Source organism: Aotus nancymaae, unplaced genomic scaffold (assembly GCF_030222135.1).
Source record: "Aotus nancymaae isolate 86718 unplaced genomic scaffold, 86718_ANA_hifiasm-v0.15.2.pri h1tg000057l, whole genome shotgun sequence".
NCBI classification, from domain to species: Eukaryota; Metazoa; Chordata; class Mammalia; order Primates; family Aotidae; genus Aotus; species Aotus nancymaae.
This window is the reverse complement of record NW_026988471.1, coordinates 19509329-19528553: the sequence shown is the minus strand read 5'-3', so window position 1 is coordinate 19528553 and position 19225 is coordinate 19509329. Positions and strand designations below refer to the sequence as shown.

The window sequence follows — 19225 nt, the reverse complement described above, 5'->3', positions numbered from 1 at the left end:
TTGAACCCGGGAGGCGGAGGAGGTTGCAGTGAGCTGAGATCGTGCCACTATAATCCAGCCTGGGTGACAGAGCGAGACTTAGGCTCAAAAAAAAAAGGATGAGGCACCAAAACTATAGGGAGGTTTTGTATGGGAGTGGGTTTTGTCAGCTGGTCAGCTGTACTACAGGGTAATTGGACAGGTATCCAACTTTTTTTGGTGTGGAATTCTCCAGTATACATATTTTTTCTGGAGTGATTAAGTTTCTTCAGAGAAACATTTTCAAAGCACTTGTCTAACACACAGCATCCTGAAGCAAACAGCTCAAGGAGCTGGAGTTTGCATGTGAGAGTGTCTTAGTATTTAGTGCTTTGGCTTTCACTTATTCTGTTTTTATGATGTTCCCCTGCCTCTTTCTATGCCCAGTGTGTCCAGGTCAGGAGCCTCTTTCTTCTATTTCTGCACAGAATTAACCTCCAGGCCATGCTGGGGTTGTGGAGGAGTTGCTTGAGGGTATTGGATGAGGCAGGCGTCCTAGGGGACTGGCTGCCTCTCAGCCAGCCTTGCATTATTCAAGTCTGCTCTGTGCCCTGAACTGTTACTGAGACCTGTTATGGTCTTGGATGCATTTGTGAACAAAATAGGAAAAGAAACAAAAACAAATTCTGCTTCTGCAGAGTTTACAGTTTACAGGAGAGATGGTAATAAGCATAAAAATGAGGAAATTAATATGTTTAAAGGTGATACTGCCTTGATACAAAGAGTGGAGCAAGATAAAGGGGATTGGAAGCACCATGGCTGGGGGATAGAGGGCAGTGGTGGACTGCAAGTGATTTTAAAAACTTTTTATTTGGAAATAATTTCAAACTTACAGAAGAGCTGTAAGACTAAGAATAGTGCAACAACACAAGATACGCTTTTATCAGATTTACCTGTTGTTATTGTTTTACCTTATTTGCTTTATTTGCTCCCCTACACACACACACACACACACACACACACACACAATTTCTACTTGAACCATTTAAGAGTAAATTGAATATATTATTGCCATAAACCACAGTACAGTTATCAACGTCAGTAAATGTAATATTGATGTAATACTTTAATCTACATTGCGTATTCCCATTTTATCATTTGGCTCACTAATGTCCTTGATAGCATTTCCTCCCTCCACTATGTCTGGAGAGGTAGGTTTTGCCTTGAATTCTCATGTTGCTTTATTTTCCTTTAATATGAAACATCTCAAGAGTATTCCTTTGTTTTTTCATAAAACTGACATTTTGAAGAATATAGTTCCTTTCAAAAAAGGAACTATAGTTGTATTTTTCTCATGTTTTCTTATGACTAGATTGAGGTTTTGCATTCTTAGCTGTAATATAATTTGTATTTTTCTCATGATTAGATTGAGGTTTTGCATTCTTAGCTATAATACCTCATAGGTGATGCCATATCCTTCTCAAGGTACGTCATCTACAGGCACATGGCATCCAGCTGCTCATCATTGGTGATATTAATTTCAATCACCTAATCAAGATGTTATCCAAAATTTCTCCACTGCAGACTTTACTTTTTCTTAGCAATGAATGAACAATCTGTGGGGAGATACTGTTTTTTTTTTCCATGTCAATATCCTGCTCTTCAACAAAATTTTCTCCTAGATTCAATATCCATTATTTATCCTTGCCTGATCCAATCTTCACTATGATTTTCTAACTGTAGTACTTTCTCCACATAAACCCATTAGAACTCAGTATTTTATTATAAGCAAGAACCTTCCTTTCTTATGTATGTATAATTTGTATGTATATATGTATGTATGTATTTATCAGCATGGACTTATGAATTTCTGATGTATTAAAGATATATGATTCATTAGTATATTGATTTTGGTGATAAAATTATTCCATATTTGGCCACTGGGAACCACTTAAGTCTGGCTCCTGTTGTAACTGCAATTTTAAGCAAGATGTTTATTAGGCATCATAGAAGTGACCTGCTGGCGGTAGTTAGCCGCATGGCTATCTAGGGTACAGGGTTCTAAACAGCAGAATACTTATTACAAAGGCTTTAAGGCCAGGAGTATGCCTGTTTGAGAAACAGCAAGGCCAGTGTGACTGGAGCAAAGTGAATAAGGTGTGAAGTAATAAGAGAGCAGTGTCAAAGACTGCTTGTACTCTGAATAAGCAGGAGTGACATGGACTTTGGTTTTGAAAGGAACATTCTGGCTGCTGTGTTTGGAATAGACTGTAAGAACAAGAGTGGAAGCAGGGAGGCCTGTTACAAGGCTGTTGGAATAATTCAGGTGAGTGATGCGGGTGTGCATGGTGATTAGACCATGTTGAGGTGAGGAAGAGGGATCCGATTGTGCATGTATGTTGAAGGGAAAGCCAAAGAATTTCCTAATTGATTAGATGTGGAATGTGAGAGAAAGGGAGGACCTAGAGTGACTGTGAAGTTTGGAGCTGAGCAGAAGGAAAGATGGATGAGTTGCCATTAACTGAATTAAGGAACACTGGATGGATTAGGTTGGGGGAAGATCAGAAGTTTAGTTTTGAAATAGAAGTTCAATATGTTGTTTAGACATCTCAAGTGGAAATGTAGAATAGGAAGTTAGTGAGTTTTTTTTTTTTTTTCAGTCTGAGATGTCTGTTGTCAAAGGAGATTGAAAAGGAAAGACCAAAGAAGTGAAAAGAAAAACCAGTGATGTATTATTCTTGGAGCCAACTAAAATAAGTGTATCAAGGAGAACAGTGACCAGCTCTGCTGTATACATCATACAGGTCACATTAGATAAGGACTGAGAACTGACTTTTGGATTTAGCAATGTGGAGATCTTTGGTGACTTTGAGCAGTTTCAGTAGTGTGGAAGAAATGAAAGATTTTCAGCCAGTACCTCTGTTTTTGCCTCAGTGCATGTTCTCCACCTTCAAAGGTTCTGTGAATGAACTGTCTTTATTTGTATCCCCCTCTCTGGAGGCACCAGTTACTCGGCTATCATTCTGTTTGTTCCTCCGTCTACTTTCCAGCTTTTTAAATTCTGTTGTCACCTCTCATCTGCTACCAGTATTCTCTTGTTCTCCTTGTTCTACTAGGATTATATATTTTTTATTATTTTCTTTTACATGGATTTTGAGAAGGAGCAGAAATAAGTGAATAGGTTCTGCCTTATTAACTAGCAAGTGGAAATTATCCTTTAACCAGTAACAATTATGTTCTCTAAGTAGAATTAGCCTAGAAGGCCATAGTTAGTTGACTGGGAAACTTTCATTGCATTATATTATGTGTGTGTGTGTGTGTGTGTGTTTGTGTGTGTGTGTGTGTATGTGTATGCATGCTACTTCTTTGCCCTCCCCACACTCTTCTATATCCTGTGGTCCAGAAGAAACATTTAAATATTATGCCAACCAACAAATGAAGTAGTAAAACCTGCCATTAAGCCAACTTCTTGAATGTATTTTGTATATTAGCTACATATGGATGTATACTTTTTAAAAATATATCCTGTCAGCCAATGATATTTGTATTTCCATGGAAGTTATTCCAGTCACCTGTATTTGAACAATTCTGCAGGATCTGACTGTAATTAGAAAAGGGAGATAGGGGCCAAGTCAATCTAGTACAAGTTTGGATTTCACATTTTAGTTAATTGGTTAAAATAAATAAAGTGAAGATGAAAATGTTTCTTTTATTAAAAAGATTTAAAAATATAAAATTGGAGCTTTATTAATTTATATATAGCTCAGGAAATAATAGTCACAGAGAAGTAGCAGACAGTGGCATGCAGTTATTAGCTTCTCACATTATTACATGACACTGGAAACATGGGCTATTACTGTACAGTGAAACTAGAGTTAGGTGGAGAACCAGACTGACCTGATATATGTGAGTGTTTATGAGTTTCACATTGAAGGTAACTGGTTTTTTGGGGTTTTTTTTGTTCCCTCTAAAAAAACACACACACACACTTAGAATGAGTGAGGTGAGCTCAAGTCATGTAGCTGTAACTATCAACTTGATGAATCTCTGAGTTACCAAAAAGTGAAACTCTGGGCATGATGAGGCCATAGGCCAAGGAATATCAGCAGCCATCAGAAGCTGGAAGAAGCAATCTCCCCTAGGGCTTCTTGACACAGTGCAGCAAGGGCATCTTGATTTCAGCCCAGTGATACTGATTTGGCCTCCAAAATTGCCAGAGAGTAAATTTTTGTTATTTGAAGCCACCCATTTGTAGCAATTTGTTACAGCAGCTGCTGGAGACTAATACATTGCCATTGACAATTGATGGCTATTTCAATATGAAGACCTATGTATCCGTCTTGTTCAGTTTGGAGGAAACTTTTATGTATTATTTCTATCATTAGAAATAATGATAGAAATATTATTTTTCCCTTTTCCCTTTCCTCCTTCCCTGTCTTTTCTTTCTAGAACTCATTTAATAGGACATTAGTTTTCCTGGATTGGGTCTCTGATTTTCTTTCCACCTGCTCATCTCTATGCTTTCAGTGGAAATTTTTTTCACTCTTAATCTTCTAACCTTTTCACTGATTTTTTTTATTGAAGTATAAAAAAATTTTTTTAATACTACTATCTTGACCAGGCACAGTGGCTCTTGCCTGTAATCCCAGCACTTTGGGAAGCCAAAGTGGAAGAATTGCTTGAAGTCAGGAGGTCAAGACCAGCCTGGGCAACATACTGAGACCCTGTCTCTACAAAAAATACAAAAATTGGCCTGGTGTGGTGGTGCATGCCTATAGTTCCAGCTACCTAGGAGGCTGAGACAGGAGGATCTCTTGAGTCCAGGAGGTTGAAGCTGATGTCAGCTATGACCGTGCCACTGCACTCTAGCCTGGGCAACAGAGCAAGACCTTGTCTCTGTAAAAATAAATAAATAAATAAATAAATAAATAAATAAATAAAATACTGCTTTGTTTATTGAGTATTCCTTTTATATCCCACTCATCATTGATATAGTATTTTCTCTTAGCTCAAACCAATTATAATTTCTTCTGATTCTTCATTGTCTTTTCCTCTGAGTTTCTTTCATATTTATTGTGCTATCTTTCATGTGACTTTAATGTCTGTCAATCTGTTGTTTCTTATTTATATTAAGAAATCAATAGATGAATGGGAATTCAATTTTTAGCTTATTGAATAAGTTAAAAATGTGTAAATAGAATAAATATGTTTGCAGGGCATTTACCCTCATAAGACTGAGGGAGAGTGTATTGCGGCTTCTTGTTACAACTGTCTCCTAGATTCATTAAAGATAGAGGTTATGTTTGTTTCATGACCTCCTCATTGCTTTGGAGTAATTTTTCAAAAGAAGAAACATTTTTTTTTACCTTACAATAAAAGTCTGAAACCGCATATTTTATGGTGATCTATAGGAGGACTAACTGAAGCACTCACAGGGTACTTTCCCTAACAGAATGTGCATCTTTTCTGCAGTAATTATACTTTACTGGTGAAAAGTATATTCCAGGAAATCTTTACATAAAGATTTTACAGTGTTGAAAATAAAAGATATGCTTTTTACCTTTAAAAAGAAAGGTGGAACTTAATTGAGAATATTATAGAATTATTTCAAAATCAGATTGCTTTTTAAAAAAAATTTCAACTTTTATTTTAGTTACAGAGGGTACATATGCAGGTTTGTCATGTGGGAATATTGGGTGATGCTGAGGTTTGTGGTATGGATCCTGTGACCCAGGTAGTGAGCATGGTACCCAATAGGTAGTTTTTCAATGCCCCCATCCTCTAGTAGTCCACAGTGTTTATTGTTCCCATATTTATATCCATATGTGCTCAATGTTTAGCTCCCATCTACAAGTAAGAACATGCAGCATTTGGTTTTCAGTTCCTGCATTAATTTGCTTAAGATAATGGCCTCCAGCTCCATCCATGTTGCTGCAAAGGACATGATTTCATTCCTTTTTATGGCTGCGTAGTAGTCCATGGAGTATATGTACCACATTTTCTTTATTCAGCCTACCACTGATGGACACATGGGTTGTTTCCATGCCTTTGTTATTATGAATAGTGCAACAATGAACATATAAGTGCATGTGTCTTTTTGATAGAAAGACAAAATCAGTCTGCTTTGATTTAATGGTGACAAATGTGCTTAATAACTTAATGCAAATTTTTGCTGTATGCATTTGAATACTATCAGTCGATTCTATTAGTTGGAAATATTAGCTGTATTCATTGAACAACTGTCTAGAAGCATTGAGTTAGGTGAATTTCTTAGTTACTGACTAACACAGAGCATATGATCCCCAGTTTCATCATAGAGCATTTTCAGATACCATGGGGGCACTTTTGATGGACAAAATCCATCAGAAATACTGTCCAGTCCCATTAGGGAAGGTAGAGTCTCCCCAGAGTCAGCTGTCCTTTCTCTAAGCTCTGCAGAAGCTGAGATCCCAGAAGTTTAGTAAGTCAGGGCAGGCGCAGTGGCTTATGCCTGTAATCCTAACACTTTGGGAGGCTGAGGCGGGTGGATCACCTGAGGTCAGGAGTTCGAAACCAGCCTGGCCAATGTGGTGAAATTCCCTCCCTACCAAATTGTAAAAATTAGCTGGGTGTGGTGGCACATGCATGCAATCGCAGCTACTAGGGAGGGTGAGGTGGAAGAATTGCTTGAACCCGGGAGGTGGTGGTTGCAGTGAGCCGAGACTGCACCACTGCACTCCAGGCTGGACGACAAAGTGAGACTTCATCTCAAAAAAAAAAGAAGAAAAAGAAGTTTAGTAAGGCAGCGGTAGAAATCAGGAATTATATTTAGGTTATTGCTGAGCCTGGGAGATACCATGGCACCACCAGGAGGGATGCTACCCTTATAAAGCTGTTCTGTCTGGGAGTAAATGGGAGGAGGAAACCCCCTTCAGAGACTTGCAAGGAAGAAATAAACATCAGATACGTCTTCCTTTCTGAACTAAGCAGGACAGATCCAAACCTGTTCCATTATCAAAGCTGATATGGAGATTTACACACTTCTTCAGTCATTTGGGCCTAACCTTTTATCTGTGAGTTAACTGCTTATATTCCCAAGGTTTAGTCTCTATCTCATGGGGTCTTAGCTGCCCTAACTGATGGATTTGCTTCCTACTAGATAAAATGGAACCAGAAAGCTGCACTCTTTGCTTTCCAGTTGACTTCTGAGAAGCTGGGAGTGTCCTAGGGCAGCTTCTGTGGCAGAAATCCCTTGTGGCTGGTGCTGTGCTGTGTGCCCTGGACATACCTCTGGCTATGGGCCTTTGCATTATATCATTCATCCTTGGTCTAAAACCCTGTCACGGATACTTTTGCCTCATCTTAGTAGTGGTATAAAAATGGCATTTTAGTGTCCGAAACTGAAGTGTGCATGTTTCTCAGTGTCTTTCAGCAAAGTTAAGTAGGGAATAATTTTTTTTTACTGGTTTCACTGAATAACCCTGTGTTCTATCATCAGCAGTTTGTTCATGTAGATGCTCAGTGTTTGTCAAGAAAATTTTTTTCTGAGCTTCTTTTCAAAGGTTCCTGGACCCTTACAGAGAAGAGGTTTTGAGTGCCCGTTTTGTATGTTTCTATTTTACTCTTCATTTCCCATGTCCTGCTACCTCTCTAAATATCTCTCTCACTAGACTTTATGTTCTCTGAAGGCAGGGACTTTGTCTTGTCACCCCTGTGTCTCCAGCACTCAGCACAGTACCTGGCATACTGTAGATATCTTCATGAATGAACAAATGAACAAACCGATGAACAACCAGTAGATCTAATGAATGGCTCCCCCTCCCAGTCATGCTAGGCCTGCACTTTTAAATATTGGGGGTTTTAATTTAGAACAGTCCCAGTGCCATTGCCAAACATATTGGTGGTGTGTGTGTGTGTGTGTGTGTGTTCCTGATCCACACATAACACTCCAGCTCCACGTTTATGCCAAGTAGCAGTTTCTTGATTAGCAGAGCCGTCCTGTCACATTCTGCGCAGCGTTACTTCTAGGAACCATGAGAAAGGGCCGATACTGCCAAAGGCCATAGTAGTCATGTGAGAATTTTGTAGCTATAGACATGAAAATGTGTTATTCATTATTCACTGAATTCTGAGGCTACCTGGAAAACACTGTTCGATTCAGAATAACAGGTGCTCCCTAAGAGATAGTTGTACTGTGGAGCAGTGGGTAAAGAATAATTTGCAGTGAGCTTGTGAGCCTCATTGTTTTCCGAATGACCTCTCAGTGTTTCTGAATTGGAACAAACCAAAGCAAAGTGGTTTCCATGAGATTTCAAGATGAGGAGAACAGGATTTTGCATTCAGAATAAGTGCAGATATTATAAAATGACAAAAGCTTGAGAAGAATGGGCTATAGGAAGATACTGAAGCTAAGTTTTAGATGTTTGTGCAGTTATAAGTTATGTAAAGGTCTCCACAAATATGCAAACATTCCTTATAATTAACAATCCTGACATGAAGATTAAACTTATGAAATGGCTTTGTTTTTTTTCACATTGAGGTAATTAAAGTGTAGAAAAATATCTGCCCCAGGAAGCCTGAATATAATTCACATGAATGGAAAATGGCAAAAGTGGTTAGTTTCTTGAGTACCGTCTTAACCGAAACATACTAAAATGGCATAATTTTGTTTCAGTAATCAGTAGTTGAAAGACCTCATGCTTTACTTCTTAGGATATGGGTTTAATTATTTCTGGAGCTAAATGATTTGAGACACTTGTAAAGATTAGTCCATATCTAACAATAATAGTAGTAATTGGTTGAACCTAAGAAAATTGCCTCCAAACGATAATGATTACAAAGAACTTATTTTATATGTAAGTATATAGTGTATATAACAGTTAATGGCATGAGCTCAGAAGTCATCCTGCTTGAATTCATATCTCATCTTTGTCACTTTGTGGCCAAACCTCAGTTTTCTCTTCAGTGGAATAAGGGAACTTCATAAGGTTTTTATGTGTATTAAATGAAAGAATATATATAAAGTGCATAAGTGTAGTACCTAGAAAATAGTAAGCTATCACTCCTACTGTTAATCTAAGTACTTACCTGCGAGGCATATTCTCATCTTTCTGACATACAAAGTTTTTAAGACAGAGTAGAAAAATCTCAAAAAGCAACCTCTTAATTAAAATGTAATGGCATTTGCAGTTTATAAACTGCATACTTATTAAATAAGCTGACTAGGCTTGTGTTTCCAGTGTGATCCTAAGGAGAGGAACACATGGCCATATGCGGGGAGGAGATAAATTAAACTAGGATTACTTCTAGACCTATGTTTTGACAGCTAGCAGCTTTATCTTTGAAGGCTGTCTGGTTTACATTGCATGTTGCCTAAGACATGCCTTACAAATGTTGCAATCATATAAAAAGAGAAACTGTGTACTATGTTCTTTCGTTTTCTGCTTGTATAGTGGGGGAGCACCCTGCCATTACTGCATCAGGCGGGTGAAACTAATACATAAATAGGCAGAGTGGCAGTGATGATGTTCTTTTGAAGATGTTGAAGTACTACTTGTCGTGGCTTCGTTTAGTCATAGCACATAGGCGTCATTGCTGCTCTCCCAGAAAACTAGTTGCATCTGCAGTAAGCTATGTAAACAGGACAGGTGAAGTATTTAAAGGATTCTTAAGATTTACTGTTTTTTTTAAAGCCTGTTTAATGAAACAGATTGCACACAATCCACATCTGAGCACCATACTTACATGTGGCTATACCTCAAATTGTTTCTTAGCTTCTTTTCTGAAAAATGATTAACAGTAATAACAATAAATTCCAGAAAAATAAGCATCAAAATACTTTCTCTAACCCCCACAAATGTGTCCAGTATAAAAGGTCCCAGTGTGCATATTTACTTTCCTGTACTGTTCAAGAAAACATAGTTGTGCTTCATTATCAAAAGTTGATTCTGGTAGATATCAAAAGAGAATGTGAAATATGCAAAAATGTTTTCTTAGGATAGAATGAATTGGCTAACATGGGAGTTCTTTTTTTTTAATGAGATAGTAACATAAGAAAATGTTTTGTCATATACACAGATTTGGAAACCTTCACCGCACAGCTGTGTTATAAAATTAGGCATACTTCCTTGACCTGGGTGATTTTTTTTAACCAATATGAAGAATGAAAGAAATTTTTCTTACTGTGACTTATCCTATCAAATTTGGACTATAAATTTCATTGAAATTATCATTACGATATCTAGGAAAAATTTCACCCAGCAGGTAATAATTGTTGTTCTCCAAAGGCAAGAGAGGAAAACCAGTCTCATCAACTATTAGTTGTGATGAAGTCTTTGGTCTTCTTATATTATTACAAGGCAATGATGCATTCAGTGTACATATTAGAACTTCCTTATTGTTTTGGTCCATTTCCATGATTTCAGAGTGCATTTTAATTCTGAATTTGTTATTGATATGGATCAACCAAGTATAACCCTGTGGTTGCTTATATAGTTTTAGAGTTTCCCTTACATACAGTTTTCCTTAACCTGGGTCACAGTAAAGGATCATTTATAAAAGTAATGGATTGTTTCCTGTTTCTGCCAGCTGATTTGATCAATCTGAAGTTCCTTATGTACTATGGGTTACATAACTAGTATGGAATCTGTGTGGTACATTCTTCTTTTAGTGTGGTATTAACTGAATTAACCATTTATATTCTCTAAATCATTGAGGACATTTTTTAATAAACACTTGAACTGTTCTCTTCCTCACACACCCTGCTCCAGCAATACTGTTCACCTGGCTCTTACTAAAACACACCACATTAGCTCTCCGTGGCCTCTGCACATGCTCTTCTCTTTCCCCCCCTCAAAAAACTTACTTTTCTAAGCATCTCTTAGCTCACTCCCTTTGCATAATGTCACCTTTCATCAAAGCTGTCCCTAAACACCCCATTTAAAACTATACCACCACCCCTAGCAATTATAGTCCTCTTACTATTTTATCTGCCCCCTTATAGAACTTGTGACTTCCTACCATTATACATATTTTATTCAATTATATTTATTGCTTAAATTGTTATAATCATTTATTATGGCTAATTAACATAATATTAAACTCAGGCATTTAGTTGATTAGTTATTAGCCTCAATTATATTTTGTTTTTTAATTTATATTTTTAATTGACAGCTAAAAAGTATATAGATTAAGTACAATACAGTGCTTGGAAATAGGCATATATTGTGGAATGACTAAATCAAGCTAAGTAACTTACGCAGTACCTTACATGCTTATCTTTTTTTGTGGTAAGAACACCTGAAATCTATTCTACTGTCTTAGCAATTTAAAAATGGGCAAAGGACTTGGATAGACATTTCTTCAAAAAAAAAAATCACAGATGACCAACAGGTATATGAAAATGTGCTCAACATCACTAATTATCAGAGAAATGCAAATAAAAACCACAATGATATATCACCTAACTCCTGTTAGGATGTCTGCTAGAAAAACAAAATGTAACAAGTGTTGACAAGGATACGGAAAAATAGAAATCTTTGTACACCTTGTACACTGTTGCAAGAGCACTGGTAGAACTACTTTGGAAATTCTTTGTAATTATCTACTAAAGATGAAAATACGCGTACTATGTGACCCAGTATTTCTACTTTGAAGTGATGTAGCCAACAGAAATACATGCACCAAAAGACATGTACAAAAATGTTAATAGGACTTCTGGTTTTCAGTTCCGCATGTAGGGAGCTTAGAAGTTGCCACTCCAACCCTAACAAGTAAACCATTGAGCAAACTGAGAAATTACCTCTTATTGGACCCAGGATAGGGGAGGACACAGGGAAACCACTGTCCCCAAAAGACTAGAGAGACAGACTGGTAAATACTGAGAGTCACAGCTTACTAGAGCATACAGTCACAAATAGAAATCCCACAGGAAGCAGTGCCATGGTAGAAAAACCTGAACTGTAATTGACGAATTACAGGAGGTTCAGTGTGAACAACGCTGAAAGTTAAAAACTCCAGGGGGACCCAGTCATGGGGAAACCCCACTATTTAGTTAGACTTACCTACATGAGCTCAATTAGATACTCATAGTAAATATTGCAGAAAAATCCCTGTGTACTTCTGGCAGCAGAACCATTTTGAAATATACCAGAGCACTGTACTCTTCTTAATAAGGTTTGTCCCCAGGAGAAATTAGTTAGCTAAATCCTAACCTGCTGGGGTATTATTAGAGCCTGACTCCATGGAAGGGAAATACCTAACTCTTGTCAGCTTTAACCTTCTGCATCAGAGAAGGGAAATACTAAACTCCAGACAACTCTAGCCATCCTGTCCTACCAAAGAGGGGAGAAGAATACTGAGGAAACACTTACAAGTTTGTAGACCGGAAGCAAATGCTTACTAAAAGACTGAGACTTAATCATAGGATGATAGAATGTCTCCCCTCCCCTTTACCACACCTAACTACTACATTACTAAAAGCTGATTTACAGAAGTTCCTTTTACCTAGTATATCATGTCCAGCTACCAAGAAAAAATTACAAGGCATACCAAAAGGCAAATAATACAATCTGAGGAGAGTAGAGCAAGCTTCAGACCCAGACATGTAGGGATTCTGAATTATCAGATGAGGAATTTAAATCCACTGTGATTAATATACTAATGGCTGTGATAGATAAAGAAGGCAGCACGCAAGAATAGGTGGACACTGTAAAAGAGAGATGGAAATACTAAGGAAAAAGCAAAGAGAAATGGTAGAGAGTAAAAACATTGTAAAATAAAGAATGCCTTTGATAGGCTTATCAGTAGATTGAACATGGCTGAAGAATGAGTCTCTGAACCTGAGAATATCTCAACATAAACCTCCAAAACTGAAAAGCAAAGAAAACAAAGACTGGGAAAAGAGAAAAAAAGAATATCTAAGGACTGCAGGACAACTATAAAAGGTGTAACATATGCATAAGGGGAATACTAGATGGAAATTGTGATATAATCATACAATGTGATATAGTCATACAATGGGAGATCATATAGCAAGGATAATGAATAAGCTATTGCTATACACATCAACATGGATGAATCTTCTAGGCATAATATTGAGTGAAAGAGATAAAACCACAGAAGTATACAATGTGAGATTGCATTTATATAAAGTTCATCAACAGGCAGAAATCAGCTGTGCTATTAAGAGATGGTAAGTATTAATGTAAAACAAGATAAGGAAGTGATTAAACTATTAAGAGATGACAAGTATAGATATAAAGACAAGGTTACCTAAGATGGAAGCAGAAGAAGGACCTGTGATCAGAAGATGCACATGCAGAGCTTCTGGCAGTGTTTATTTCTTGACCCACTTAGCTGTTCATCTTAAAATTATTGTTATATTGGAAATTTTGTTTTATACAGTTTTTATGTGTTATACTTATTTTAAAATACGGTCAAAAAAACTATTGCGTCCATTCTCATTTCCTGCACTACAATCTGTTAACATTATTGCTTTATTTCACTTTTACTCTGTTAATAGGGATTGTGCTTAACTATTTTGACTTTTCTGATCCCCATTAAATTATTTTTATATATGAGTGTTGAAAATAATGATTTTTTTCCTAACTAAAGCTGGAAAAAATACTAACATAGCAAACAATGTAGATTTAAATGGTTTTAGTGATTCTTTTCTACTACAATATTATTAAAATATATTTTCTGATGAAATGAGTTGAAATGCTATTTTTGTCCTTAAACATTTTCCCACATAGATGTAGATTCCTAGCTTCCCTTGTACCTGGCCCTCACTTGATTCAGGTTGAATCAGTTGTGAGAAGCATATCTGGTCCTGTTAAAGATTATCTTTGGTAATATTAAGGAATAGAAGAGCTTTTCAAAAGTGAACTATCTTCAAATATAATCAATAAAAGATGCTGATAGAAATAGGGTCTCTCTCTCTCCCTTTTTTTAAAGAGGGTGGTCTCGAACTCCTTGCCTCAAGCTGTCCTCCCACCTCAGCCTCCCTTCCCTCCCAAGTGCTGGGAATTTAGGCATGACTCACCACACCCAGCCAAAACTGAGTTTTTTTTGTGGCTGTACTTTGTTCTGGTATCATTAGTCAATCAAATTGGTAAAATTGCTAAAATGCTATATTAGTTCCTACTTTCAACAATCCTTCAAAGGAATTGTGAATTGCTAATACAATCTAAGAGTTATTTAGGAATCTGATTCCTTCCCACCCTTAAAATTAACTCCAATATCTCAAGGGACATCCTTATATCCTACTCAGACTAGTTGTAGGCTGAGAGGGTGGTGAGTGGTGGTTCTTCTCAGTCTGAACAGATCTCTAGTCATTCTAAAACCCAGTCATTTGCCATTACTGTATAGAAGAAACCATAAGTAATGGACTATCCCTTAAGAAAACCTCTCATCAAAGTATGCTTCTTTATTGTAGGTAATTCGTGCCTTTCTTCTCTGTCCAACGATTGAACGAATGTCTGAGTCACCCAATGGCAGAATTGCCACTCCACTTTTGTGCTGGTTTCGATATGTTCTCTATGCTACTGGCTACTTGTTATTTAAACCATGTCCTGAGAAAATCAAGTCCTTCCTAATCAGAAGGGGCCTTCAAGTAATGAACCTGGAGAATGAATTTTCGCCATTGAATATATTAGAACCATTCTGCCTTGGTAAGCACAGATTTTAAGATGTATATGTTTATTCTTATATCACAAAGTGTTTACACAATACTCTCTGACAGTGGACAAATACTGAACAAGCAATTATTTATTAGTTGTTTTTCTCTTCCAAAAGTTTAAAACTAGAAATAAATAAAATTAGAAATAGAATGAGGGAATGTTTACATGAGAAATTAGACAGGAAAGTCTCATCAAGCTTTAATTTTACCTTATGTTTCTGATTCTTCACTCTAGCTGCAGGATGTTGAGAAATACTTCTTCTGCACATAGTACATAGTACATATGGAGTCCTTACAGGAATCCTGGGTGTGCCTGTTAGCTCAGTGGGAGTACTTTGCAAAAAAACAGCACAAGGACACAAAGCCTAATATTCTTGTAGAGTTAATAGGTTGTTTTTAATTTTCCTTCTTTAAATGTTTTGGGAGAATTTGAATTATAAAAGTAACAAATAGTTGTCATGGTAATATATTTTAATACTGGATGCTTTGCTGATTGTATTTTATGAATATGCTAGGAAATGTTTTTGTGACTTTACTTTTTGGCTTCAAAAGTTGTTTTAAAATCTATCTTTTTAGATTATACTATTTTATACTGTATTTATAAATGACTTTCATAATAAAGTAAACCTAGTTTCTTAATCTATAAGGTGGTGATAACAATACCCCATACTTCAAAAGGTTATTCTAGTGTTAAATGTGATAAAATATGTAAAGCTTCTATCTAGTATTTTATTTATAACAGACCTCCAATGTACAATATAACAGTTTCAGCAGCAGCTAATGGCACTTTCTAAGGTTTTACCTGTGGTCCTCAGAAGAACTAATAAGGTTTAATATTGCTATTGTTCCCATTTTAGATGAAGCAACTGAGGTACAAAGAAGTTACATGGTTGCCCAAAGTCATACTGCTAGTGTGTAGTGTTCAAACCCAGGCATTCTGCCGCTGTATTGCATTTCCTTTAGCTGCTGCTGTTGTCTTCTTGCCGTAGTTAATGATAACAGCAGGACTCCTGAATGAAGTTTTCTATGCTCAGCTATAGTAAGAATGCTATAAGGTCACATGCATAATGAACTAGAAACAAGTTAACAGCCCTGCCTGTTCAATTGTACAGCGGCAGTTCATATGGGAGGTGTTTTTCTAAATATGTAGCAAGAAGCAGTTCTCACAAATACAGGGTTCAGTATATTTGTCATCTATAGATCTTTTCTGTTTCCATTTGCCCCCCAATTTCCATTCTTTAATATAACCTTAGCATAGTGGTCAAAAAAGACGCGATAGGAAGAGGGGAAGCAAGGCTTAAGGACAGTCCTAGAAATTGCCAGAGGTTGAGTTGGAAATATCCCTGAAAGACCATTTGCTGCAACTCCTCATCTCTCCACCATATTACAGTAAAGGGTCCTGATGCATACCCCACGAGAGGGTTCTTGAACCTCACGCCAGAAAGAATTCAGGGCGAGTCTGCAGTGCAAAGCAAAAGCAAGTTTATTAAGTAAAGTGGTGAAAGAACAGCTATTCCATAGACAGAGTAGAACATTCCTAAAATTAAGAGGAGCGCATCCACCCTAGGTACAATGCTTGTATGTATGGGAAGATGTGCTCTGCTGCAAGGGTTTGTGATAAAGGATTAATTTTCGTAAGTACTGTATTTTGCAAGAATTGGTATTATTATCTTTAAAGCAAAATTAGAAATGCCTTTGTTCCCCAGGTATCGGGATATCTGGACACTCCCAAGTCTGGGTCTGTTTTAATAAACATTATTAGTTTATTCCCTTAACCGTAAACATCTAGAGGCTAGGAATGCCTTACTTTCTGAGAATGCAGCCCAGCAAGTCTCAGCCTCATTTTCCTAGCCCACACTCAAAATGAAGTCTCTCTGGTTCAAACACCTCTGACTGTATAATGGAACAGATGCTTACTGGTGGTGAAAATGGTACTGAAAGGAAGTCAGAAACCTCAATTCTCATTTTGGTTCTGCCCTAGACTCACTCTGTAGCTTCAGTTTAGTTACTTCCCCTCTTTGGTTTTCAGTTGTTGATTAAATCAGGAGTTAGGGCCAGTCTACCTCTGGAAATCACTTGAGACCAAATGGAATCAACATTTGAAATTCTGGCAAGTGTATGTAAAATTCTCCACATATACTTTGATAAGATCATTTTACTTCCCTTTACAGGTTTGTTTGTCCTGCCCAGTACCCTCCACCCCACCCACTGCTGCCCCATTGCTTTTAGCCATTTCTTTTTGCCTTATAGAATGGATTTTTAAAAGCCTTCTTCAGTTAGGGATTCCAATTTCCTCCTGGGAATTCTGCTTCCAGGAAGCTGGAGTAAATGGACTTTCTACTGTTTCTCCTGCTAAAAACCCTAGATGTTATCTATAAAACAACATCAAGAAGACTGTACAAGGTAGAGAACAGAAAGCAGGCTATGTAGGGACGTTGGGATCCAAGGAACAAACATGGTGGTGAGTTCCCTGGGTTTTCTTTTTAACACATATATCCTAGATGTGGAGCCAGCAACCCAGAAAAAACAAAGAGTAGACACTTTTAAAGGCCCCCACAAAAGCCTACTCTCGCTAGCCCAAAGACCAGGAAAAGAGCAATGTTTTATAGAGTAGGAAAAAATAGTCTTCTCCCTACCTTGTATAGTTCTTAGTTGGGGCAGATCTTTGTTACAAAAGACATATTAACAAGAAAAATACATAAATTTATTAACATTTATACTTCGTATGTACATGGGAGATACCCAGAGAAAAGAGTAAATCTCAAAGAGGTGGCTTCTGAGTTCAGACTTAAATCATCTTCAACTAAAACAAAGGAGGTCAGTAATGGGAGGTGACCAAGAAAAGCACTGCACGCAAGACAAAAGTTTGTTTTACAGATTTAAGTTGGTGCCCTTTGCATTGACGATAGAGTCCTTGGTTATTTAAAGTCATCCTTCATGGTACAGAGAGGAAGACACCCATACGAATGGAAATATCCTTTATAGATGTGAATTTCCCTTTAAAAAGGGAACTTCTCCATTTTTAGATCTTCTCCTGTGTCTCCAATTTCTCAAAATACTCAGTTTAAAATAATCCTTTTGCCCAAGAGGCATCTTTAGGGATGGCATACTTCGGTCCCCTACAGTCATTTTGCAACAGTGTATTCTGGTCTTCAATACTTCCTTTCTGTATTATTATTATATATTTTTTGAGACAGAGTCTCACTCTGTCACCCAGGCTGGAGTGCAGCGGCTAAATCTCAGCTCACTGCAACCTCCACCTCCCAGGTTCAAGCAATTCTCCTGCCTCAGCCTCCCAAGTAGCTGGAACCACAGGTGGCCGCCACCACTCCCAGCTAATTTTTGTATTTTTAGTAGAGACAGGGTTTCACCACGTTGGCCAGGCTGGTCTCAAACTCCTGACCTCAGGTGATCCACCTGCCCTGGCCTCCCAAAATGCTGGGATTACAGGCGGGAGCCACGACACCTGGACTCTGGTCTTTAATACTTTTTAAAAGAAACCTTTAGATAGTAACTGCTGTACTCTACTCCAGCCATCTCCAGTCACGCCCACAAAGGTTGCATGGACTTTACCCTCTCCCCAGCAGCGACGAAGCACCCCTTTCTTTCCTTGCTCTAGGATACTGTCCCAGAAGAGGCTGAGTAGACAGCAAAGACTTTCATTACTGCCCTGCAGTAACGGAGCCACCATCACCACTACCCCCATGATATAGGTAAAGGTTCATGTGGGGAGAAGTAGCAAGGGACTCCCACTTGTCCTAGGCAAGAGGTTAACAGTGGAAGCCTAGTAAGGAGTCAGAATTTCTACCCCTGCCCAGCAGCTGTGAGGAGCCACTTCTGTCCTTGGGTATCAACAGGAGTCAAATGGGTAACTTAGACTCTACCCTATGTGGCCATAATGAAAAAACAGCTAAAACATAAAGTTTGAATAAGATCCAGAGTCTCATAATACTCAAACTGTCCATGTTTTAGTTGAAAATCACTTGTCTAACAAAGTCTCAACTTGTCTGGAAAAAAAAAAGTCCCAGCTACTCAAGAGGCTGAGGCAGGAGAATTGCTTGAACCCAGGAGGCAGAGGTTGCAGTGAACTGAGATCATGCCATTGCACTCCAGCCTGGGTGACAGAGCAAGACTCCATCTTGCGGGGGGAAAAAATCAATGCCAACATCAAAATGACAGATATTAGAATTACCTGACAAAGACTTTAAAGCAGCCATTATAAAAATTCTTTAATGATCAATAATAAACATGTTTGAAACTAACATGAAGATAGAAAAATCTCAGGAAAGAGAAGTTTAAAAAAAAACTGAATGAAAATTTTAGAACAAATTTAAAATCTCAATGAATGGACCCAGTAATAAAATTGGGGACGAGGAAAGAATCAGTGAATGTGAGATTAGATCAGTAGAAATTACCCAACAGAGAGAAAATAGACTAAAAAGGGGAAAAAAACTGAACAGAACCTCAGGGACCTGCTGGATTACAACAAAACATCTAACATTTGTGATAACACGAGTCCTACAAATAGAGAGTAGGTCTGAAAAAGTACTAAGAAAAATTGGTTAAAAACTCCCAAATTTTGCAAAAGATATGAACTTACAGATTCAA

General features: G+C 37.6%; 1 protein-coding gene across 4 annotated transcripts in view; it reads left to right on the top strand.

Annotated features, from left to right (window-relative positions):
• The window catches only part of LDAH (lipid droplet associated hydrolase), a 130643-nt gene that overhangs the window by 67612 nt on the left and 43806 nt on the right, over positions 1–19225 (top strand). For 3 of the 4 annotated variants that reach the window (XM_012453347.3, XM_012453348.3, XM_012453349.3), the window contains exon 5: positions 14375–14609. In XM_012453347.3, the coding sequence (XP_012308770.1) occupies positions 14375–14609 (235 nt within the window). Of the gene's footprint in view, positions 1–2618; positions 4600–14374; positions 14610–19225 lie in introns of those variants that run through there. The other variant, XM_064363887.1, reaches the window with a different exon arrangement.